The following is a 27,151-nucleotide window of genomic DNA, read 5'->3' as shown; positions in this document are numbered from 1 at the left end:
AGACAACAAAAATCATGTCAACAGGAAAGTGTATAAGAAACTATGTGTATTTATAATGACAAATTATCTAATACTTTAAATGTGAAAGACCTTATAAATAAATAGATGAGAAAGATGATTCAATGAAGAAGAACGTAACTAATGATGGTTGATGTGATCAATAATGTTGCATAACAAGAAGTTGATGTGGTCACCAATGACAACGGATGTTGGCTAGGGAACTCGTTCAAGGTCAACGACTGTGGAAGAATCCATTTTGAGTTACGACAATGAAACATGCGAGAAGAACATTCAATGTGCAAGACGATGCCAATGTGTAAGTCGACGTGGAAAAGTACGAGGAGTTCTCCATCACAAGAGAAACGATCAATTTGTAAACGATGATGTGGGAGAAGATCAAATTATTTTAAATAAATTTACTCTGTAAGTTTCCGCTTAGGAGGAAGCCCTATATGAATATGAAGTGTCTGTACATATAATTAATATTAAAAAAAGGTATGGTCACAGTATAAAAGTACGGTGATTTAAGTTAGTATTTTTTTTATTCCAGTTTTCTTTCAATAAATGGCGATGGGCAATAAGAAATTGTCGCCAACTTCGTTGCTATTAAAAACTTTTTTACTAGCTTGCATCATTTTCTCTATTTCAACACACTCAGCTAATATTCTAGCATCAATATCTTCCCTTTTTGCTATTTTTTTTGCTTCATTAGTCTCCCTTTCTTCTATTAGAGTGTATGTCATCAGACCCTATTTAATAAAGAATTAATTAATTAATGATAATTAGAGGTTGTAGAATTTTTTATTTGTTGATCAGATTAATTCAATCTAAGAAGAAAGTATCAACAATCTAGACATTGATATATGAGTCTATTACCCAAACATCATTAATAACACTATTTATAAGAATATGAGTGATGAGGTGATTCAGAGTTTGATTGGAAAAAGTTCCTAATGATGACCTTATTAGATCTAATAATACAGTAAATACTAAGAACAAAAAAAATCATACTTTGGTGTGAATATTACAAAAATTTGACTAACTTGGGTGAAATTTAGATTTAATTTTTAAAGCTCAGTTGTAGATAGTCTGATTTTCTTCTTAGAGTCCCGAACAAGTTCAGCTTTTCCTTTCTCTCCCAAGATTACAAATTTAGTTTCTTTTTCAGGACCTACAAAAGAGAAGAATCCAAAAGAAATGGTTCCAAAATAAGTAAATGTGTAGCAAACAAAAAAGGAGCAGACCACCTAGTTATTACTAAGAAGATTACATCGGTTCAGCTTGACGGCAACACTTCTTATCCTGACTCATGTTAAGTTAATACCACCACAAAGACCTTTGTCTGAAGAAACTGTGACGATGATGTTTCTCTTGACATCAATACCTAACAAAAAAATGCAGTAAAACAAAGATTTGTTTAAGGAAGAATTACATATGAAAAGCTATGAAAAAACTAAATATCTTCAAAGACTACAATAACATAAGAGATCTCATTCATTGTGTACTGGATTGCTAATAACAAGGTTAAACTGATGATAGAAAATTCAAAGGGAACATCATGCACAAATTATTGCTAGAAACAATGGTATCAAATAAAATAAAATAAAATATAAAAATCTTATAAATTAGCGTGATAGGGATAGAACAATTTAACCTATGTTATGTGGAGTTCTTTCTTGAGATCTTGTAAAGTATACAGTGAGATTGAACAAGCATCAGTGGCTGCAAATGACCTATCGAAGATGAATAAAAGAGTCATATGTTGTTACTCTCTACAAGAGGTTCAGGTGAAGCTTCTTTCATCTTTCGATAGCTAAGAGAAGGGGAAATGATTTCTCTAGGACATACTAGCGATAAACTTTTAAGATTGTCTAGTAGCCAGATGTAAAGAATCAAGGGTGAGTCTTTTTTGCTCATAGTGGAGGCTATGAATGAATTATTCAAACCCATCAATGTTTCATCCAGAATGATACCTGAGAGGTCTTTATTCCCTCTACGCATGTGGTATGCTACCTCTAGGATTCTTGAGGAGGTTTACCGTTTTTTGGCGTTAGAAATAAGTGAGCTAGTAGGATTGTTACCATCACCATGAATGATACTAAAGTCAAAGAGACTTCTCCATTTCTCACTTCCATCTTGATCCATTTCTAGAAGTCAATGTATGTCCTTGCAAGGATAATGTCGAATATTATTATGACATACTCATACTCCTCTTGCAAGAGCTTAATTAGGGACATTGATTCTACAAATGGTTTCAAATGTAGAACGTTTTTGTTGTCCATCATTAGAATAGCTTCGAATTCTTCTATAGTCGGACACATTTCTCTTTCTCTCATGAAGTAGGCTCGTTCTACGGGGTTCCACCTTCTTTGCATTTGCATCATGAAGGTGTGGTTTATCTCGAGGTTTATGAACCTCGTGATGGGATGATTCCATAGGATCGATAGTTCCACTTGTTTTCATGGAAACTATCAATCCATGGAACCAACGCAATATCCTTCAGCATAGACATCATTTGTGATTGGAAATTCAAAACATTTATAAAAATGGTTTGTTTTGAAAAGAAGGAAACATGTTCGGGGTGTTCACTTAGAATATAGATGCATACATAAAATACATATCTAGTAGTCACATAAGAGTTGTAGTGATGAGGTTTTGGTTGTCTAGACACGACAAACAATCGGCTTGGTGATAGTATCCAGGTTTTTTGTGCTAAGGCAAATCATAAAACAGTATCATTCATCGATAGTGGAGGAGGTAAAATCGTCGCCATAAACCAGGGAATATCAACTCAATTGGGAATTTTTCCCCACCTCCACAATGCATATGTCCTATCGGACGGCTCATCGCTAAAGGGTTGGGTCGATCCCTTGCATTCTAGGTTTTCCTCTCGTAACATCACTCATTTTTTAACAAGTTGGCATTCCTCATTGACAATCTTTGCACATAGGTGTAGAAGTACTGAATTCGGTCGTGTACTTCTTGCAAGTAAGGTTAGGGTGATGTTCCCTTTTCATGTATAGGCATTTAATAGGGTAAAAAATATGCATCATTTAGATGGTGTACCTTTCAAGACAAGCCTATTAAGTTGAAAATGTGATACAAACGTTTCAAAAGCCAATTTTATGTTTTCGAGTTAAATATTTAATCCCCAGCAGAGTCATTAGAAAGTTGTAACCCCTAAAAAAATCCCTTTTGCGGTTTCAACCTCAAATAAAACATTATTTTAAAAGATTTTTAATAATTCCATACAGCTTTTAAAACTAATTATTAAAATAATTAATTTTGATTCAAATTTAAATAATCCAGGAATTTGCAGTAATCAAATTACAATTTAAATTTTTAGAAATCCATTATTTAAATTAATTAAAAATTATTAATTTAAAAGATTATTTCTTTGAAATATAGTCGTCAATTGATTATTTTTGAAAATTAATAAAAATGACATGCGTGTACAAACGTATTAGCTAGATTTTTTTTGGTTCGTAGTTTGGTGATACTCAGGAAATGGATTTTGTGCTTCATCCTCCGTACTCATTTTAAGAAATGGTCTCTACTTATAAATTTGGTTTTGAAAATCGGTTGTATAACGTTTTATTTTAACCAATTATTCTTCTGGTCCTAAGCATGCATAAGGTTTGTGCATTATTTACAAAATTGTAACAACAATTTTTGAAATGATGATAAATATTGTTGATGATAACTTAGGGAGAAAAGTACCTGAATAATATTAGTTTAAAAGGCATTAGGTTTTAAAATTAATCCTAAACGAGCCTTGGTCAAAATATGTTTTTGTGAAAATATCCCAAAAATATTTTGAAATTATTTTCTAATTTTCTGAGATTTTTAGAGAATAATTTAACGTTCAAAAATTACAAAAATAATTTGGAGTTTAGAAATGGGCACCAAACAGGCCTTAGGACCAGTGTCCTAGGGTCCTGGGTTCATTTTATCGGTCGAGGGCTAAGAGTTATTGGTCCTAAGTTAGAAGCCTCTAGGTCTAGGCATAAGATCCTCGGTCCTGGCTGAAAATCTTCAGTCCTAGGTTAAATTTCTCGGTCGGACCTACCGGTCCTCAAGAACAACACAATTGCAGGTTTTGCAATTTTGATGGAGGCTTGGATTCTTCGATCCAAGGGCCTAGGTATCTTTAAAAGGCTCACATGAACATTTAGAACATCACCCCGAGTTATACATCTACCTGGGTGATGATCAATTTGTTCAAATTAGTTTAAAGAAAAATCGGGTTTTAGTTTTAAAGTTGTATCCAATAGCTTCCTTATACTTCATATACTTTATTGGTACCAAAACAAGAACACTACTTGTTCGTTTGGACCAAATCAAGAACTCAAAATTTTCAATTATTTTGAAAATTTTGATTTTGATCCAACATGATCGAGATGGATCAAACATGATCCAAATAGTTGTCCAGCATCATTAGAAACATGTTAGGATGCTTTCTAGGAAATTATTCTTGAGGATTAGCCCAAGAATAGCAAACCCGATTTTTGGATTTTTAAAATTCAAATTTGGTTTTTTCTATTTATGGTTCATTGATTGATTCTAACTTAAATAGAAAGCTTGGAAATGATCTTAGGATCAATTTTCAATCCTAAAATTCAACAACCTGACAGTATACAAACTTATAAAAATTGAAATATAAAAATTTTAATTTCAAACTGGAAGTATGAATTAAAAGATTATTGAAAGCATACTAAGGATTGGAGAACACTCTATAGACTTTAGGGAAACTTTTGGGAGGCCTAGATTAAAGCTTTAGAACCTAATGCAAAAATTTCGAAAAATTCAAAAGCTTGATACTTTAATTGCGGATTTCGAATTTCTTTTGATTTGAAGCTAGAGAGTTTATCTTTTGAATTCGGATTTGTTTAGGGAGATTATTTATAGCCTTCCTAAGTCGGTGGAGGCTTCAAGTGGATCGAATCATCCAAAAGTCATTAATGACGTTTTGGTTGTTCTTCATCCCACTTACTGGAATAAGCAATGATTGTGCCTAATTGTATAGGGGAAATGATCACCGAACTAGGGTGATCATTTCACCTTTCGAATCAGCCGATTTGGTTGACTATCGACTGAATTATATTCTTGAGAAATCAAAGACGGGACTTCATCCTTGTCTTTTCAACGATCGCGATGAAGAAGACGTTGCGGATAAAACGACACAGTTTGGGGGCATTTATGACGAATGTGGAACGTTTCTTTAGCGCTCTATCAGCATTCCAGCTAACGGGCGTTAGCCGATCTAGTGAGGCGTGGACGTGCGTTCCTTCGGTTACAACCGGCTATGTGGGCGCGTCTGGGCGTTGGATGAGATTCTAGTTCTCATCCAGCGGATATGATTTCGACTTTAGCTTTGTTTTTGAGTTTCGGTTACACCCGATTACTAGTTTATTTTTTATTTAAAACCTTAAAGGTTTGTTTGAAATTAATTTTTATTTCACCATTTTAGATTTAATTTTGATCTTTTTAAATACACAAAATGTTAAAATAAATATGACAAATATTTTTTCATTTTTTTTTGTATATTTTAGGGTTAAATAAATAACTTTTTGGGATGAAATCCTAAATTATTTATTTTAATCCTTTAATATTTTCTAAAATTATTTTAATATAAAATTAGTATAAAATTTATCCCAAATAATTATATTTTTTTGTTTTGGCCATTTTTTTAATTAATTATATTTTATTTATCACAATAATTAGTCTAATTAATTATATAAATTAGACTTTGGCCTTGGGGTTAATTATTTTGATTTTATAGATTTTTAGTGCTTACAAAAATATTTCGGCAAAGCTAGTATTGTTGAAGACGAAGATAGTGAACTCATCATGGCTTCTGTTTGCGAAGCGAGGTCACAAGATGAAGTAATTCTCGATTATGGTTGTACGTATCATATGTATCTTAATTGGGAATAATTTTTAATAAATTATACAATCTTTGTTGTATTGATGAGAAATAGTTCATCATGTAAAGCATTGAGTATAGGAATAATAAAAATCAAGTTGTTTGATTAAGCTATTTGAATACTCGATGATGTGAGACATATTCTTAATTTGAAGAAAAATCTTATCTCTCTTAGTTCTCTCAATTCAAAAAAGTACACGTATATTGTTGAATATTAAGTTACGAATATTAAGTTAATTTTTTATTATCATGATGAAGGATGAAAGAAAACCTAACATGTTATATGTTCTATAATACTTTATAGTTATTAGCAACAATGTTGTCGGTATCTCTTCGTTATTAAATGATGATGTCACTAAGTTGGGGCATATGAGACTTGTTCATATGAGTGAGGATGAAATGACCAAGTTTAGTAAAGGAGGAATTCTTTGCTGATAATATATAAGCAAACTGAAGTTTTGTTAGCATTGCGTTCTCGACGAGTAAAAAAGGGTTAAGTTCTCTAAATACATCCACACTATTGAAGGAACACTTTATTATATTCACTCTAATCTTTGGGGTCGTCTAGAGTACCTTCTATGGAAGGTGTCTATTACATTGTTGACGACAGTTGATAATTTGTCCATAAAAGTTTAGACATTCTTTTTAAAGTAGGAGACTGATTTTCTCACTTAAGTATAAAGAGTGAAAATTATGATTGAGAATTAGATTGGGAAGACAATAATATTTTTGTGTAGTAATAATGGTTTGAAATTATATTCTAAAGAGTTTAATACTCTATGCAGGATGATTGGGACATTGATAGAGGATGTGCGTTGTATACTCATTAATGTTGATTTATCAAAATTGTTTTAGGCGGATGTTGAAGCTTAAGTTTGTTTCCTTATTAATCCTCCTCTATTGACTACAATTAATAAACTGACTCCATAAGAAGTATGATATTGTATTCATTCTAGTTATTCTGATTTTAAACTTTTTTTGTTATTGTGTGTATGTTAATATTGATAAAGGAAAATGAAGACTCGATTTGTGAAGTGTATTTTCATCGGCTATAAGTCCGGTGTAAAAGGTAATAAACAATGGTATTAAGAAACCAAAAATCTAATAATTAGTTAAAATGTTAATTTTGACGAAACACGTATGTTATATGCTACATTCATAAATGTTTTTTTTCGATAATATTGAACAAAAATCTAGCACTTCTCGAGATAAAGTTCAGTAAAAATCTCGAAAGTGTGAAGAGTTTGAGAGCATATAGGAATCTGAACTTGTGACTATATTGTCAACTGCACTACCGGAGTTTTAGATACATTACCTCTTGCACCACCAAAATATTATATTGTTATAGATATGTCTATATGTGATATTAAACCTCCTTGGAGACTCGATGAGGAAGGATACAGAAAAATTTCGAAGATTGATTTTCTTGACGTGTTTTCTTTGGTTATTAAAGATATTTTGATTTAAGCATTACTTGGTATTGTGACGATGTGTATTTTGGAACTTGAATAGTTAGATGTGAAAATCGCGTTTTTATACGGGGATCTAATTGAAGACATCTATATGCATCAACTCAAAAGATTTACAATCTTACGACAATATGACTATATTTGTTATTTGAATAAATTTCATTATAGTTTAAAACAATCGTCAAGACACTAGTACAGAAGTTGTGACTTTTTATGATAACTCATAACTAAAAGAGAAGTGATTTTGATAGTTGTGTTTAATTTAAAGTTGTTACGATAGCTCGTTTGTTTATATGTTTATGTTGATGATATTCTAATAGGAGTTAATGACCAAAAATATATAAAGAAGGTAAATATGTAACTTGAAAAAGATTTTGATATGGAGGATTTAAAAACTACAAAAGAAAATATTTGAATTTGAGGTAGCTTGAAAATTCTACCTGTTAGAAAGGGTATATTGAGATATTCCTTTATTAGTTCGACATTTTTTATGCTAGTTTTGTGAGTTCTACATTAATAACTCGTTGAATATGTGTTACGAGCTCTATATTTCATTTCAGTTCGTTCACTTATGATGTTGCCATTGCCACTTCTTCCATTTGTTTAGATGAGTCGAGTTGAGCATGACCGCCTCCAACCTCTTGAGAAATGTCTGTCCTTAGTAAGTTTGGTCTTAGGTGTGGATAAAGTATGTAGCATTTTTCCATTAGGTGACCCTTCTTTTTACCATGGGTGCACCATGGTGGCTTATAGTCTTTGATGAAGTTCTTGCATTGGTATCCACATTTGTTGGTTGTTAGATTCTCTACTTTTTTTAGTCATTCGAAGATCTCCTTTATTTCTAAACAAGCCGAATGATCCTTGCTCCTTTTGAATTTGTGAGCACACTTCATCTAAGTTTGGAATCTTGTCTTCCCTCAAGAGATGCTTGATGAGATCATTAAATGAGGGATATAAATTGAGAAGTAATCCAAAGACTTTGTATTGCTCATTTCTTTCATTGATCACATTCGGATCCATGGTGTTAGGTCTCAGCATATCTAACTCAAACCAAAGTGATATAAATTTGTCGAAATTCTTGGTGAATTTCATATATTCTTGACCTCAAATACTTTAGTGAGCTTTGAGATGTTCTCATAGAAGTTTTTGAGAGTTTCCCAAAGATCCTTTGTTGTTTTATAATAGGATTAAGCCAACAGAATAGACATATCAAGAAATTTTGAAAGAGACTATGAATGATTTGATCTACTTGAAATCATTTGTCTTTCTCCTACCAGCTTGGTTTTTTCTAACTTTTTTTATGGTAGAGTTAGAGTCTCCATCTTTCATGATGATGAGTTTTGGCGAAGGCTTGATTCCTTTAACATTAATCCATTTATCTTCTGATGTCATCTTGGTTTTTTCTTTCTTTTCTTTGATAGTAGAGTCAGAGTCTCCATTTATCTTGATGATAGGTTTTGGCGAAGGCTTGGTTCCTTTAGCATGAATCAATTTGTCTTTTGTTGCAAACTTGGTTTCTTCTCCTTTTCTTTGATAGTAGATTTATAGTCTCCATATTTCTTGATGATGAGTTTTGACGAAGGTTTGGTTCCTTCAACATGAATCTATAACCTCGGCCACAAAGGGTTGTTCTTGTGGTTCTACACCATAAAAGATATTTTGTTCCTTTCAAAATCACTGGAATCACAACTGGTTTGGTGTTATTCATGATTTTGAAATGATTTTAGCTTCAGCAAAATAGAGATATCCACAATTCTAGTCTTTTTTCACAACTTTTAAAGTGAAATAAGGCTAGTAAAGTGAAAAATTGAAGAATTAGATATTTTAAGATTTGAGATTAGAGTGTTTAGCAGAATAAGATTAAGATAAAGTAACAAAATATTGAGAAATATAAGTTCATGTTATAATAAAGAGAAAAATTGTATTGAATTGATACCATATTAGAATATGATTATATGCTCAAGAGCGAAAAGAATGATTTGATACCATATTAGAATATGAGAAAGAGAAATTGTATATTGAATTGTGTCTTTGGTTACATAGATTATGTTTATTATATAGACAATAAATAAAATTATAAAGAAACTAATATAATATAATAATATAGTAATAATATTATCACAATGATAATATCTTATAAACGTATTATTTTATATTTGAAGAGAGTCTCATTTTGACTAATAGTTGGATAAGGTCTAAAATCTTCTAAACCATTGAGCAATATTTTCCTCTATGTTAAATTTATAACAATACAAATAAATAATGTTTTTATATTTTTTTAAATTTTGATATTATTACTTTAATTTATTGATTATTATTTAATTATTCTTCAATCTTTTGTATAACTTATTTTAGTGAAATATATAAATTTACACTTTAATCGGGTAATGGGATACATGTGGGGATCGAGTACCCGACGAATCGTGAACGAGGAATATATATAAATAAATATTGAGTAATAAAATGGAAAATCAAGTATGGGGTATTTCACTGCCCGGCAGGTAGGATACTCTATCTCCTCCCTAATATACCTGTTAAAATAAAAAGAAAAATTGTATTAGAATATTATATCGAATTACATAAGTTATGTCTATTATATAGACATTACATTGAGCTTATAAGGAAGCTAATATAATAATATAATATTGATATTATCACAATTTATCATATTGTGATAATATCTTATAAATATATTATTTTATATTCTAACATCCCTCCTCAAACTTAAGATAAAAAACGCTTGAACAACTTGAAGTTGAAGACGGTCGAGATGTTGAAATGTTTATGATGTATTTTTCAATCTTCAGAAACTCGTGAGCTCCATCTAGTTACAAGATGTCAATGTGTTGACTGATAAATCAGCAAAGACGTCGAATCTCATTGGCATTAAATGCTGGGGTGAAACAATAACTAAATGAACTCTAAAGTTACTCGTGAGTCTCAAAATCCATCAAATGACGGGGATGTCCGTGTGTTGTATAAAATAAAACCAACGAAGATGTCGAATCCATAGGCATAAAATGTTTGGCTGAAGCAACAACTAAAATCAAAATTCATAGAATATGATTGCCGAAAAATATTAAAACATCAACCGAAATATCTAAAAAGTAAAGACATTATTAAAAATATAAGAATAAAATATTATAGTCTTCCATCAATGGTTATCTCCATCAATGGTTAAGATAACCATTGATGGAGTCAGCGGAAAAGTATCACTTGATAGACTCAAAAACGATAAAAAAAAAAAGCTCTGATATCCTGATAGAATATAGGAAGAAATTATATTGAAAGATATATTTAATTACATATGTCTCAAGTTTGACTAATTAATTAGTAGTCTATTGTATAAATCTACTTCCAAATAAGAAATTTCCTATGCTTTGAAATGGAGTAACAAATCGTTAATACTTTAATTGGGTTAAAATATTGGTTCAATATTAGTTGTCAAGCTTAAGTCACTCTAGGTAAAAAAAATTGTTCGTGAGATAGACTAACTTTTTAGTCACTTGCGTAATGATCATTCCATGTTTAAATGTTAGATTTAATGATATTCAAATTTTCACCATTTTAGTTGCACAAAACATTATCCAATAAAATATTTAATTTTTTATCTTTGACATTATTTTCTTTTTTCTAAATATATCAATAAATAAAATATTCATGAGTTTTTTGTATTTCAAATTTTTGGTGGTTAGGTAAAAAATATTCGGGATAGACTAAATGTATCCCTAAATGGTTAAAAATATTTGCGGATTTGAACCTAAAGTCCCAAACTTAAGTCTTAAATAATAAGTAACATCGTATATTAATATTTGTGATACTAGCAAAACAAAACAGGGCCGCAAGATTTCTAAACTAGACTTGATTGAACTTAATATACAGGAGAACCCAAAATAGAAGTCATTTTTGAAAGAATTTCAATAAGATGAAACAATAGAAGTTAATGAAAAAAGTATTCCTTTTCTCTAACAAGTGTGCAAAATCAACTCAACAAAATAACAGAAAGGCTAGCTCAAACAATAAAAATTGAAGCATTAATAGGTTAATTTGTTGCATGTGTAACAAAAATGAGTACATATTCTTTTGAAGAGAAAACTTGAGCTAATCCACAATGCCAGTTCTTGGTACAGAAATATGAAAGAAAATCCTACATATTTAAAGGTACCCGAGAAGTACAAATCGCGTGTTTGATGCGAGTGAACAATATCTTGATTCATTCTTCTAACTCTCCCTTCTGGTGTTCCTCTTACGAGGTGCAGCTGCAGCTGCAGTCTCATCTTCATCCTCATCTCCCTCCTTTGTGGTCGCCTGCTCTCCTTCAGCAGCAGTTGTGTTGCTGCTTTCAGCACTCACATTCACCTGAAAATTCAAAAGTTCCAATTTTCAAATACATTGAAACTCACCTTCTTTCAACCAAAAAGCAGAAGTACCAGTTTTCAAATAAACTCAACAGGAAAGGATTGTTCATTTGTTTATAACTAAAACTCACCTTATTCTTTTTCTTCCCACCAAAAAGCAGCTTCAATAAAATTGAGAAAACAACCACAACAATTGAGACTATGACTCCAATTGTCAGGTTGGGTTGTTTCTCTGCTTTCTCAATAAGTTCCTGTAAGAACACTGCCATGTTAAAACAACCAAACACTATACCAATAACAAATACAAAACTCACTTACCAAAACTTTATCTCTGTGTTCACTCAAGAAAGGAATATCAGCAACCTTGTACAGAACCTCAAACAGTTGTTTCTGTAAACATGGAAATACGGTAAGAATCTTATTAAAGATCATACGATTAAGATGATAGAAAATTAAAAATATGTTCTTACCTGGACTCCCTTCAGAGATAGAGTATCAGATCCAACAGCAGCTTCCTCAGCTTTCAGTTTCTCGCTCTCCGAATCGAACTTAGGTTTCCATGAATCAACCCTATAGGATGCCGCAATTTCATCGTTATCAGCAATCAAGAAGTTATCAAACAAAATCCCATCCTGCATCGTCCAAATCTCAATACCAACAGCAGCAATTGGTTCAAAATCAGGTTTCTCAAGCTCAAAGTACTTCGGATTAGGAATTTCTCTTGGCTTCCAAATACCCTTGTAATCAGGATTATCAATCAAAGCAGCGTGCCATTTTCCTTTATAAGCAGGATTTCTCTTCATAGGTCTCTTCCACTCGCCACAACCAGGAGCAGCCTCACACTTAGGGTTGTCGATCTTCGGTGCCTCCCATTCACCATCTTCCTCATCATCCCAATCGTCAGGCTTTGTCGATTCAGGATCATCAACATCTTCAGGCTCATCGTCTAACCATCCTTCAGGTTTCTCAGCTTCCTCATCTTCAATCTCGATAGGAGCATCTTCATCCCAATCATCGGGCTTTTCAGCGACCGGGTCGGGTATCTTTGCCCGTTCATCCCAGTCCTCGGGTTTACTGTCATCTGGATCAGGAATTGTCTTCGAAGGAATAATGGCCGGTTCGAAATCCTCACTCGAGAGGAAATCAGCCTTCTTTTTCTCCTCACCGTCTATTAGAATTCGCAACTCATTATCATCCCCAATAACTGCAGTGTAAACATGAGTGAGTTTATCGGATGGTACAGACGGTGGAAACTTGAGATGATGCTCAATGTATTCTCCGGTTTTAGGGTTCTTGTGGTTGAGAATAAAGTGGACTTTGTTTGTGGCACCACATTTGTCAGGTCCAAACATGATTGAGTATGGGGACTCGTTGTTGAACTCCTTTGCAGTCCATCCAGCAGCTTGAGGGCGGAGATACTTTATATATGCTCCTCCACATTCAAGACCATTTTGGAGACGAACTTCGAATTGAAGGACTGTAGAACCCTCCTTGAGGTTAACAGGGTCGGTGAGTTCCTTCACAATTGCGTATTTCTTGGCTGGCTCACTAACGAGTAAGCCTGAATCTTCATGGCCTTCACTCTTTGCATGTTTCCATACACCTACACCCCAAGATTGGATCATTAGATGACAAAGCAATGCATATAAAAGGAAATACAACCAAGTTGGAAAGGAAATTACAGATGGTAAAAGAACTGTGGCAACTAGATTTACCCTGTGTTGAAGGACCAAATCTACAAATGGGAAATGTGTTTTATTGATGATACAAGCAACGAAAGTTTTGATTTAGAAACTGAAGTAAATTACTTGAGACTATTTTCAAATAAGTTACCCTCCCATGGAACATACACTGCTGTCTAAGTGAATAAAAAACCTTAACTTCCCACTTCGAATTCTAGCTAAAATAATGTTTTCCTAAAATGCTTATGAAAGTGCAGTGTAATGATGCAAACTGTATAACTCTCTACATATGCACATCAAATGAATGTTTATCTTATGCCTAATAATTATCTTCCATACACTCTGGAAGCCGCAAAGAAATTCATAAAACAATTAGAAAACCTAATTCATACCCAGCCATACCACCAAGAAAAAACAATTTTCATTACAATAGGAAACTAAGGGTGCAAGGGGTGTTAAGGGGTTGTTGGTTTTTTCACCAAATTCACCTCAATGCACATCCAACACATTTATGTCGATTTTCCTAATCCCAAACTGTAGGTTGTGCTAATACACAGTCAAACAACCAAAAACATAAATTAAGAAAAGAGTGTAATCCAAAGTTTAGTTTGGTAGGTTTGCACATATTTCACTTCAAATAAGCATACATTGCAGCCATGAAATTACACACTTCATATGTTATCAGTATAGTTTTCAGAAGTTACAAACAATAATAACATTCAGCTCCATATTTCAAAACATATCTCAAGATTTTTCTTTTCCTTGTTAAGCATATCACTCCTAAGATAAACATCAACACCTAAAAACAACAAAAAAATGTAATTAATAATACCTTTGTAGTCATCCTTCTCAGACACGATCCACCGCCCCTCAAATGACTCTTCAAACGACTCGTAGAAGATCTGTTGTACACAGTCAAATTCAAATCCTATGTTAGAACCTAAAATAAGCAGATATATAGTGAATCAAGAAGTGCTGAAATGGAATACAGACAAAAGAGAGATAGATCTTACCGGATCAGAAGATGCGAAGATTTGAGCAGATACTAAAGCAAGTAACAAAAGCAAACCAAACTGAAGACAGATCCTCTGTCTATTGTCTTCCATCTAAACAATCGACCATGCAACTTCGAAGATTCAACCAAGTCGCCGGTCGAGTAGACTTTAGAAAGAGGATCAGAAATGGAAACCTACTCTCGTTGAGAGTTTCCTTCCAGTTTCAGAGTGCCAAATATACAGATCTAGAACCAATGACAAATGATGCCACGTTAAATCAACCAATCAACGCTAGCCACGTCAATGAAGCTGCTCTCTCTCGGGACTACTGGTAGATGGACGGCTGTGATTATTTATATTTTGATTTTTGTGATTTTTTTTTTGTTTGTTTGGATTTATTTTATTTTTTGGTTTGATTGTGTTGTACATAGCTCATTTAAATATTTTTTTAAATTTGATTTGAGTTTATGAAATAAATTAGAGATTAAATTTATATTTGACATTTATTAGGGCTATATATTATTTTGATGAATATAAATGGAATTGGAAGAAGAATTATTTTTATTTTTTTGCAAATTTTATTTAATTTAAAATAGTCATGTAAGTAAATATTGATAAAAATATAAACACATTACAAAAATAAAAGAAAAAATTAATTAATAAAAAAGAGAAAATGTGAAAACTTAAATGAGCAAGAATAAATATCCAATATATTTGGGATTTTACATTATTTTAGTAATAATAAGGTTGTAAGTAGGCTAGGGTTGAAGTGAACTTTTATTTTAAAAAAAAAAACTAATATATATAAATACTAGATTGGTCAGATTTTTCAAATGAATCATATGGAACGATAATTTTTTTTTTGGGAAAAAATGATTAAAACCATTTTATTAAATTTTCAAAAGTGGGAGGGTCAGAAATCAAAACTAAACCAAACCCTAGTTATAATTAAGGTTGATAATCAAAAAAACTCTAAAAAAACTGATTAGTAGCATTTATACATTCTAAAAAATAGAGATTACAAATAAAAAAAGACTACGTTCAAACCTAATCATTCCAGCCTTGGGATTTCGCATGTCATCTATCTTCATTGAGAGACATTCTTCTCTTTTCTCTTCCTCTATCTCTACCTCTACCTCTTCTTCTTCCTCTAGATTGGTCAGATTTTCCAAGTGAACCATTTTTTAAACATGTTATGTTCTTTTGAGGCAATTTTTTTTTTCTAGAGGTTCAATCTGTACAAAATGTAAAATTGGAATATGCAAATCAATTTTTTTGATGTCATCGTCAATATCCAAAGGAACAATACTCGGATCACTTAAAAATTCTTCTCTAAATGTTTGGTTGTAGATTTGAAAATTTATTTATGACCATCATTCAATACTGATTTAGAGCAGTTCCATTGCAATTCCAATGGAACTGTAAAATAAAACCCAAAATGGGATTAACAGCTCCAACTCCAACTGTACATTAAACAAAAACCAAAAATGGGATATCCCATATTCTCTATACAAAGCACACATATTTGCGTTGTTACTGTAGATGCATATATTTTTTTTTATATATTTTAACCCTTGAACTTTTATTTCATAAATTTTATATATTAAACTTATTTATATAATTAATTTATATAAGTTATTTATATTTTAATTTATTTATATTTTAATTTGTTTATATGTTTTATTTATTTTTATGTTTTGTTTGTTTATATTTTTATTTTTATCTTATATTTTATATTAAACTTATTTATATAATTATTAATTTAATTTATTATATAATATTTTTTATATAACATAAATTTATAATAATATTTAAAATAAAATTATAATAATATTAAAAAATAAAATTAGTTTAATATATATATATATATTATAATAAATATAATTATAAAAATATTTTTATAATTAATTTATATTTAAGTTTAAAATATTTGGATGATATTATAATATTGTGATGTAATTTATAAGTTTGTAAAGTATATGGGTGATATTAAAAAGTTATAAAAGTTGTTGTAAGAAAAAATATTATAAGAATATTTTTTTGGGTTTGAGAATGAATTTTTCGGTTGGAAAAGAATTACTGTTTGATGTGACATTTACACCAAAATGAGTTTAAAAATGGGTTTTTTTGGTTGAAGATGGTTTTATGAATCATTTCTTGCTCATCATTAGTATCTTTGTCGCGGGTATTATCAAATTATGTGCCTTTTTCCTAGCCCTTGATCTGATGTAGCTAGATTGACTTAACTATTGAGGATCAGGGTTAGATACAATCATTCCAGGAATTAGGTGCTTATCAGCATTGGTTTGTTGGCAAACTTCTTTCCAGTAGTATCGAGTGCATTGTATCAATCGAGTATTGGAACTACTTATGTGGTGGTTTAATAGTACTGTATTCATAGTTAAGTAGATTGAATACTGAAACGAGAGTATGTTTATAAGCCTAGATTACATTCTACATTGCGTCTGACAATAGTTTATCAATAATCTTAAGCCTCTCTAATCCTCAAACTCAAGCTTTTCTTAGGTAAGGACCTTTCATCATTCAAATACCCATACTTTCACTATTCTGCATAATTGGAAAATTTCATTAGAAGAATTAGTTGAATCTAAAGGAACTTCATGAAGCATTGGATTTCGATTATAGAAGAGGTAATATAAGTTGTTTCTGCCTTGAATTTGCTTGTTTTGATTTCTGGTAATTACTAATTGGCATACTGCATTTCTCGTGTTCTCTATTAGCCCATCTTACCAAATCCTCCAATTCTTTCTTTAGAGTAGTTATATCATTGAATTAATCGTCCAATCTTTAGACAACAAATGCATCTCTACTTCAACATGTATAATAAACTCCATACAAGTTATTGTAGATTGGACAAGTGATGAGAATCTGTATCACTTACTTGCTTAAAACTGTTGATTGTCTAGTTCTGCTTCATACAAAAGAGGGGAACAATGCAATTGATCAAAATCTTCTTCTGTAATATGAGTCCTCTTTATAGTAGTTAGTAGACAAATGATTTTAAGTTTAACACAAACATTGTGTAAGATAAAAATTTGAGGAGTTGGATTGATATGTATAACAACCTTATTTAAAAACACTTATAATTTCCGCTTGTGCATCTGGATTTAGAACAAAATCAACCAATAAATTTATGAAAAATGTTCCAGCCGATGATTGAGATAGAGAATGATACTATACTTATATGTATGGGTATGAAATAGTATTACATGGAGAGTGATGTTATATCCCCATTCTTATTACTCTTTTGTGGGAGAAGTTAAATGAGTACTTGATTGATGTGAATATGTCCATGTACATATTATGATTATGTTAATTAAACTACTTGGGTCATGAGATTGAAAAATGTTACATGTTTAACCAAGGAATTCTTTTGAGAGTTGAGAAATTTGATAGACTTTACTGTTTTTAATTGTCTGACCCAATATTTTTATATCACACTCAAGTTATTACTTTTAATATAAAGTTTAATTGCTTCACTTATGATGTGATTTGATATGCATAATTTTATATGAGGGAGAGAAAGAGATAGAGGGATTGATAAACCAAGGAACCCTATTTGGAAATATTTTTTTATTTGAAATATGGAAACTAAACTAATAATTATATGCTTACCTCACTTATGAGTTCATTTTTATACTTCTATTATTGTTTCATTTGTACTCATTGTTAAAAGTTTTTCAGTAAAGTCTATCTAGGGTGATTTCAGTAAAACTTTTAGGCAGTAACAATTTTCATAGGAAAAAATGAGGAAAAAACGATTATGGATGTACAACAAAATTTGTCAAATTGTCGAGGATTAACTAATGAGTTTATTAAAGGGGTAGAAAAGTTTGTTCAATTTTTTATGCACAATGCTAACGTTATGAAAGGAGGAAATATATTGTGCTCATGTAAAAAATGCAGAAATCGTAAATTTCAAAATTTAGAAACTTGTAGACACTAGTAGAAAATGAGTATTAGTAAGGGCTAAAGCCGTTACAGAATACCCTAAAAGCCGTTACTGATAATTTTCAGTAACGACATATAATGCTTTTACCAATCGTTACAGAAACTAACGTTACTAATACTTATTTAGTATCAGTAACGACTCTATAATATCGTTACTGATACTAGTATCAGTAACAACTATAATACTGTTACAGATAAGAGTATCAGTAAGGGAACTATCGTTAAGATAACTATTGCTGATATGAGTATCTATAACGACATTGGCAAAGGGAGAGCCGTTACAAATACTTGTATAGTAACGATTCTATCAATAGCATTGTCGTTACTAATACAAGTATCTGTAACGACTCTTCCTTTGTCAACGCCGTTATAGATATTTAAATATATTTTATTTTTATTTAATTTATTAATATACTTGTAAACAATATTAAATATTTAATTGTCAAAAAATATTTATATAATTCAAAAAACTAATCGAAATATCATATTTCAAATATCATAATCCAAAAATACTTAATCTAAAAATCAAATTATCAATTCAATACAATAACAAATCAAGTAGGAGGGGGAGGACGGGGAAGAAGACCACCGGAAAACATAGATAATATCTTGTTCGAGTTTGTTTTTCGTGTTTTCATATGTATATGTGGGAGTCCTCACTTGTGCATACTATGTGTCTACCGTTTTGAGGAAAAGCAAGCCAATATTTGGCTATTTGTGTTTCTGAAGTCTGTGAAAATTATTAATTATAAGAATTTGACCCAAATAACCTTATACAATTATGCAACTAACATGGTTAAATGCAAAATATATGTGCATCACGCATTGAAATCACCATGTGTAACTGATTGAAATTTTTTTTTTCTCAAATATTGCAGTTTTCTACAGTGAGGCTTGCATTGTAAATTACTAAAATTTAGCTTTGAACTTGTGAACTAGATCAACACCATCAATGAAGCATATGCCACAAGAACTTGTGATGAACTTCCTGGTGCAAACTATAAAAGACGCGATCAATAAATATTCTTGAGAATAGTTTATTAATCTAAATAATAAACTTAATTCAAGATAAATTGTGTTAACAAACACATCCTTATTTATAGAGAAGCCAAATACTTGAAAACCTGTTATTTTCTTGTAGTGAGACTTCTTTTTCCTGTTTTGCAGATTAACTTTGGCCTTTTCTTGCAACTTATTTTCTGTTAATAAAAAAAATTGATTAAAAAAAATGTCATATCTTGGTTTACTATTTATTTTCAAAGGTGTATATTGTCTTGTACCTGATGTGTCGTAAAGGAGGCAGCTTCCTTTATGAGAACCAACCAATGCAACCTTAGACAACTCGATGTTTAATGTCACTTCTCCAAATGCTATAACAATGTTATTATGTGTTTTGACAACATAAAGGAAAAACATAAATAACTTGACCATCTAGAGCATAGCAAGCAGTAGTGACCATTTCATGAAGATTACTCCAATCCAAAACTTGATGATCAGGTATACTCCATATGTGAACTTTCGCATCCAAAGATCCGCTGATGAAGAATTTATCATCCATGGGGTTAAACTGGATTTATTTTCCCACTATACTATACATAAAACAAATATGAAATAAGCAATAAAAGAAGCAATAGTAACCGCATACCAAAATCATTATGCTCAAATATTTTCAGGCATGACTTGTTGAACATATCCCAGAGTCGCACAATTTTTTCCATTGATGATGAAAGCAAATGCTGAAAACCAAACAAAAAGGTTATCAATCTAAGCTATTAAATATCACCTTATCTCTTTAACAGTTTAATAAAAAAAGATTTATTTTATTCAAGAAGTTAATTGAAAGGAAAATTACGAGTTCTCCTTGAGCTATGACCATTGTTTACAGCTCATGTTCTTTACTATGCTGTTGGGTCAGCTCATTTGGCAGCTGGTCCTAACAAATTAATAAAGCTCATTAGGGCATATTTAATTAAGGAAAAAAAAACACAGCAGTTTTTGGGTGGTTTTTTCTCTCTCTCTCTTCCAGCAGTTCTTCTTCCATTGAAGAAGCAATTCCTCCATTTGGTTAGCCATCTTTAGTGATGATGATAATGTATGTGAATGACAAGTTAGGATGAGGTCAATTGATAAATTCTGTTAGATTACCTCTAGGCTTGTATTGAACTACATTGTATATACCCATTTGATATAGTGGATGATTTAAATGGCCAAAGTGTCCCGTGGTTTTTACCTAATTTGGGTTTTCCACGTAAAATCTTGGTGTCCTGCTCTCTGTTTCTTTGATTGTTTGATTGTTTGATGCTCAATTGTTTTGGCTGCCTATTTGATTACACAAAAGGGAAAAATAATTGTTAGGCCTTGTTGTAGCTTGTTTATTTCTGAATTGCTAAACATGTGCTATTATTCGATTTCTCCAACATATGTTTGGGAAGATAAGATGAATGGAGCTTATTTGGTAACACGTTTTGTGTCTAGATCTCAATATGAATACAAATGAGAAACTGTTAATAAATCTCTAAATTTGTGTCTCATCTGGATCATCCACATGACTCCAGATCCACATGACATATGTAGCCTATTTTTATTTTTATTTTCAAATGGGTCTATTGTGTTAACCGGAATTCTTGATCGTAAAATGGAAACTGCAGCCTTGTGAAATCAGGTCTTAGCTCTTAAGAGTGATATGTAGGATATAGAAACTAATAATCATATCATCATTCTACAGTTGCTAATCGCATACTAGTACTAATAACATGATTTTGGTTAGATTCACACTTTTTTAAAACACAAAAAATAGTGTAACCATTTTATCCATACTCAACTAAATCGAACAAAATGAACACTAAAACATCAATATAGAAACATCAACTCCCTTTATTCTTTAGCTTTGATCCACTTTCTAGGTTTCCATTCATGATATGATTAACTAGATCTGTATTACCGTCTTCCACGATTTCCCTCGTCATCAGTTCTTGAATAATAGGTGATCAATGACCTACTACCATCATCATCAGCTCTTGAACAATATGTGAATGGCCTATAATAGTTCTCGAATTCCTCAATTATTAACTATATTTAAGTGCCGACTTCCTTATGCTTATTCCACATACCATCCTCTCTTATTCCATTCACTATGAACTACTTCCCATTATCTAGATCCTTAATTGTTGTGCATACAGTGCCCAGCTGTCTTCAATATCCATCTCCCATCGCAAGTGATTTCAAGATAGAGATCATTTCTAATATCTTCAATTTCTAGTATTAATACGGTTTGAAGGAGAACTGTTACTGATACTCTTGTAAAAAGAAACAACGAATGACATATCAGTAACGGTTTTAAGGATAACCGTTACAAATACCCTTATTTCGAAAAATAAAAAAACACGAGTATTTTTTGAAAATTTTTATTAGTAACGGTTTTATATGACCGTTACTAATATTTTGATATCAGTAACGAATATATTAAACCGTTACTGATTTAAATTTTCAGTAAGGGTGCTATAGCGCCGTTATTAAAATTCGTTACTGAAGCCCCTTTTTCTACTAGTGATAAGTCATCTTTATCGTTGTGTTTTCATTAAGAACTATCATACGTGGGTATGTCACGGGGAACTACCAACTCAGTTTGTAAAATTTTCAAATGAAATTAATGTTGAACCAAATTCTAGTGTTGACGACATTAATTTGTACTATATAATGGTTTTCAATGTTGCAACTAGTTATGATTTGCTAATACAAAATGAAGGTGGAAGTTCTTCATCCCATATTCCGGTAGATAAGCCTACTGAAAGTGACAAATTTTGGGAAATGTTAAATGTTGTAGATCAACCTATTTAGTCAGGTCACTCAAGCAAAACAAAATTGTCAGCAATTGTGAGACTTATAAGTCTAATTCGATTATAATCTATCTGAAAGCGCAATGGATGACATTATTGTATTGTTGCGCGACCTAATGCCACGTGACAACAATTTCGAGCCGCGCATACATATATATGTTCTGTTAAATTTTCCTAAATTGGATTCGTATTACAAGTAAGTTCGTTATATTGTTACTAATTATTATTATTTTTATAAACGTACATAATATAATATTATATAGGATATATTGTAATTCACTCGAAGGAATGCATGCAACTCAATTGTAATAAGAAAACCATGGTTTGTTTCTGACCATAGTTGGGAAAAAAATACAAACTACTTTCGTAACTCCTGAATATGAGTCTAAAAGTAAGAAAATAAAAACAAATCGAAAAGCGAGCTATGAGGAATCTATGAGATCCATATATTGCAGAGGCTCGATAAGTATTCAAGCACATAAAAGACGGCTTGTGAGTTTGTTAATATTTTTAATAAGTAATATTTTTTTTGAACTAACTCATATATTTATCAAATTGTATTATGCATTATATTCTTTTATGTAGGAAGTGGAGCTAGGGAGGCCACCAACGGTAATGGAGTCTTTCATGCGTACATATCAGGAAAAAAATGGCAGCTGAAATGGCCCACAAGCTGCTAAAACAACGGTATAAATTACTTTAATATTTATTTCAGTTAAAATTGTTTTTTTTAATTATTACATTTGTTTTGAACAATATTATTTGTATGTGTATATCTTTTTAGGAAACTTTTTTGTAGAGTTTAATAAAATTAATGATAGTTGTGACGAATCTAATAAAATGACAAGCGAAGAATTATGGGTCATAGCTGTGGGTAACCCTAAAAACGGAAGAATATTTGGCATGTGCACGGGGAAAAACTTCTATATGAAGAATCAAGAAACTTCGTCTTTACAAATTTTAAAAAGAATTGTAGGATTAAAGGATACAATACAATAATTGAAGAAAAATGATAAAGAGCGAAAAGAAGAAATAAAAAAAAGATGAAGAATTGATTGAGGAAAGAAGGATAAAAGAGGAAGAAAAGATTCAATCGGATGCTTTAATTGTTGATCTTCTAAAAAGACAAGAAGCTATGCGGACCCAAATGAATGAAATAATGGAAACATTTAAAAGTCGTAATAATTGAAAGGTATGAATTTCAATTTTACTAATTAAAATTTTATTATATAAAATTTTTTATAATTAATTTTGAATTTCTAGATATTTACTTGAAGGATATTATTTGAAGGATGTTGAATCGCGTTGATATACTTGATGTTTAAAGATCAATGCGTTTATGGATTGTGTTGGTATTATTATTAGTTTAAAGTTTAATTTGAATGTATTTTGTGATAATGAATAATTGGTGATGTATTTTGTGACAATAAATGATTGGTGATATTATTTTGTGATAATATAAGATAAATTATGCTATTTTGTTTTATATTTAGTTTTAATGTAATTTATTTAAATATTAGGTAAAACAATAAAATTATAAAATATTACAGAAAATAAGACAGATATTTCTATAAATAAATTGAGATAATAAATGTAAAATTATTCATTATGTAGAAAATTTGATTGATATTTTCGTCATAAACAACTTCGAAAATCTCGTCTCAATATTTACTTACTCAACAATATCATCTGAAAAAATGTCAAAAAAATATAATTTGAAATGCTTTATGAAAAAAAAATATAGTGGAAGATTCGTCGCAAAAAGTTTTCAACTCAATACATATGTCAGAGTATTAGCAACAAATATTTTTTTTATACTTAAAAAAGAAGAACTAACATGACATTATTAAAAGAGAATTACTATTTTTTTAAATGACATTGGTAAATCACTTAAAGAAACATACATAACATTTTTTATTCTATGTAGAGAATAAGGTTACTATATTATATAACTTGTGCGTGGATAGTTGCAAAGAACACAGTGAAATCTGTATATAGCAATTCTAATCACTAAATAGGTGCTAAATTCATTTTTTCAACCCATGTTTATTCCAGGAAGAGGTTAGCACTAATACTCACATTCAAGGCCTTTAGAGCATCATGAGATCTCTACCCTCTTATTTTGTCAAATCAATATTCGACCTCAACAGAAAACGGACACATGTTGTACTTTGGCAAAACACTTCAATGCCTCGCCCGCCCGCCCTCTTATCTAAAGAATTTAAATGTAAATTTTATTTATACTATTTTAAATAAATAACTAATTTATACTATTATAACTAATATTCTTATATTATAAGAAAATTTGAGAATTTAAACCCTTAAAACTTAAAACGTGTTAATATAATTAATAAAAAAATATATTAATTTATTTAAAATATATATTTATTAATTAAATATATAAATAATATTTCTATATTATATATATTATAAGAAAATTTGAAAATTTCACCTTTAAAACATGTTAATATAATTATAACTTAAAATATTTTTATAATTTAAAATATATTATAATATTTTTATAATTAAATATATAATTAATATTAGTATATTATTCTAAAATTTTAGAATATATATTTATTTAATGTTATTAGAATGTTATTTAAGAATTGGAAAAAAATAGTATAAGTAAATATATAACTAATATTCCTATATTATAGAGTATATTATATTATATAATAATGAAAATGTCATGACTGCATAAGGGCACTCTTGTCCTCCTTTTTGCTTTTACGGTGCAAAAAATGAAAAAAAGCAATAATCTACCATTTTTCACGCTGTCCAATGCGGACATCGGACACAGGTCACATTTGCTGGACCTTTGCTGGAGATGCTCTTATAACTTTAATAAAAATCAAACATAAGATCTGTCCACTTTGAATTACCCAAAAATATATTATTAAAATTATCCAGAAAAAAAAGTATATGTAGTTTTTATCAACAAATAATATACACAAAAATCTATGTATCTATATCAACCAACCTTTTAGAATGGACAATCGACATGTTGAGCAATGCCATTTAACGCTTGGTAAATCTCCATCTTCATAGGATGCATATCATCCCCAGCTATAAATTCATAACTAGTCCCATCCTCCAACTGAATCACACTACAACCAGCAATCTTCTTCACCCTCTTCACATCCCTCAACCTTCTCACATTTTCCAAATCATCCCAACGTTCTGCATTCACATAAACATCAGCCATTATCGAGTAAACTCCACCATCTTCAGGCTTAATTTTCATCACACGCCCTGCTGCTTTCTCTGCCACATCCACAATCCCATGTTTTCTACATCCACTAAGAAGACTTCCCCACACAAATAAATCACCATCTATAGGCATCCCATCTATCATTTCCTCTGCTTCTCTAATGCAGCCACTACGGCCAAACAAATCAGCCATGGAACCGTAGTGCTTAAGCTCTTTAGGGACTCCATAAACAATCTCCATCTCTTCAAAGAGCTTTTTGGCTTCGTTGAGAAGACCCGAATGACTACAGCCGACTAAGAGACTCAAGAATGTTACCCCATCGGGTTTTACACCATTGTTCATCATTCTTGAGAAGTAATTTAGTAAGAGATGACCATAGCCATTCATAGCGAGTCCTCCTAACATTGCATTCCATGTAAATAGATTCTTTTCTTTGTTAGCGTTGAAGATATTCGTTGCAGTTTCAATGCAGCCACATTTGGAATATAAGTCAACTAAGGCTGTTAACAAGAAAGTATCTATCTTGATACCGTTTTGCTCGATGTAACTATGAATGGTCTTTCCCTTTTCCAACATACCCAATTGTCCACAAGCCGAAAGAACAGAGACCAAGGCAACATTATCAGGACAGACTTTTGATTCAAACATCAAATCAAATAGTTCAATAGCTTCCTTGAGCTGGCTGTTGTGAGAATATCCTGCCAAAAGAGAAGCCCAGGACACTGCATCCCGTTGAGGCATTTCATCGAACAGTTGTCGTGCACGCTTAGTTTCACCTGCCTTAACAAACCCATCTATCAATGAATTATACCCATAAACATCCCTATACAAACTTCCATCAAACACCTGACAAGCATCGTAAACTCGACCAAAAGCAGAATACATGTTAACAAGACAATTGACGACAAAGACATCTGCCAAGAACCCAAACCTGATGCACTGACAGTGAAGTGTTGGGCCGAAATGAATTGACCGAAGCTCCGCACATGCCTTGATTACAAAGGGGAATGTGTGGAAATCTGGTAGAAGACCGGACCGACGCATTTGGGTGTAAAAGTGGAGACCGTGAAGTGGGAAACGGAGTAGAGTGTGTGAGCGGATGACATGATTATAGCAGAAAGTAGATGGATTAGCGATTAGATGGAAGACGGTGGAAACGTAGTGAAGCAAATGGGTTGGGTGAAGTGAAGAGGAGAGAGGAAGGGAGGTGAAGGAGTGGAGGATGGAAGTGAGGAGAGAAGATGAAGAAGAAGGGTGGAGATAGAAGAAACCTCTAGTGATTGATTGGGCATGAACCTGAAAAAGTTGCTTGATTGATTTGCACTTCTTTAGGGTGTGAAGAGGATGTTGCATTGACAGCTTCCTTGTAAGCATTTGCTTCTTTTCTTTTTCTTCTTCTTCTCAATTTACTGTCTTTGCATTTTATCAAATCCACGACAAATCCCTTTCAAAATGATTTCGGATTGCTATTAAAGAGGGGGAAATTGGACTAAATGACCATAAAGATAGAGTCATTTGCGTCCGTGGTATTTATAATAAAATTTGATCTGGTGACTACTTTATTTTTTTTGGACGAAATTATCCTTTTCGCGTAACGCGAAGCGTTTCGCGAAGTGAGACGCTGTGAAAAGTTCAGAATACCCTTACTATATAATATAACCCGACCATCTTTTTTTCATTTCTTTTCTTCCCTTCTCTC

General features: G+C 31.4%; 2 protein-coding genes across 2 annotated transcripts; both read right to left on the bottom strand.

The window, feature by feature from the left end:
- Window positions 1-11,403: 11,403 nt before the first annotated feature.
- Window positions 11,404-14,642, bottom strand: LOC124933831 (calnexin homolog). The gene is made up of 6 exons (XM_047474270.1): window positions 14,449-14,642; window positions 14,268-14,337; window positions 12,224-13,356; window positions 12,072-12,143; window positions 11,885-12,004; window positions 11,404-11,754 (listed from the first exon to the last, which is right to left on the bottom strand). The coding sequence occupies exons 1-6, from the start codon at window positions 14,539-14,541 to the stop codon at window positions 11,617-11,619; spliced, it is 1,626 nt and encodes a 541-aa protein (XP_047330226.1). The 5' UTR covers window positions 14,542-14,642; the 3' UTR covers window positions 11,404-11,616.
- Window positions 14,643-25,092: 10,450 nt separating this feature from the next.
- Window positions 25,093-26,901, bottom strand: LOC124935225 (pentatricopeptide repeat-containing protein At5g61800). The gene has a single exon (XM_047475672.1). The coding sequence runs from the start codon at window positions 26,824-26,826 to the stop codon at window positions 25,225-25,227; it is 1,602 nt and encodes a 533-aa protein (XP_047331628.1). The 5' UTR covers window positions 26,827-26,901; the 3' UTR covers window positions 25,093-25,224.
- Between the last annotated feature and the right edge of the window lie 250 nt (window positions 26,902-27,151).

Source organism: Impatiens glandulifera, chromosome 4, assembly GCF_907164915.1.
Source record: "Impatiens glandulifera chromosome 4, dImpGla2.1, whole genome shotgun sequence".
NCBI lineage: Eukaryota > Viridiplantae > Streptophyta > Magnoliopsida > Ericales > Balsaminaceae > Impatiens > Impatiens glandulifera.
Note: the sequence above shows the minus strand (reverse complement) of the source record. Positions and strands in the feature narration are given on the sequence as shown.

Bases quoted from the DNA above. Each gene is read 5' to 3' on its own strand.
- LOC124933831 (XM_047474270.1), bottom strand. From the start codon at position 14,541: ATGGAAGACAATAGACAGAGGATCTGTCTTCAGTTTGGTTTGCTTTTG. The intron at 14,338-14,448 runs GTAAGATCTATC...TGTGTACAACAG, and splicing joins TCTTCGCATCTTCTGATCCG to ATCTTCTACGAGTCGTTTGA. The intron at 11,755-11,884 runs GTGAGTTTTAGT...TTGAATTTTCAG, and splicing joins GTGGGAAGAAAAAGAATAAG to GTGAATGTGAGTGCTGAAAG.
- LOC124935225 (XM_047475672.1), bottom strand. From the start codon at position 26,826: ATGCTTACAAGGAAGCTGTCAATGCAACATCCTCTTCACACCCTAAAG.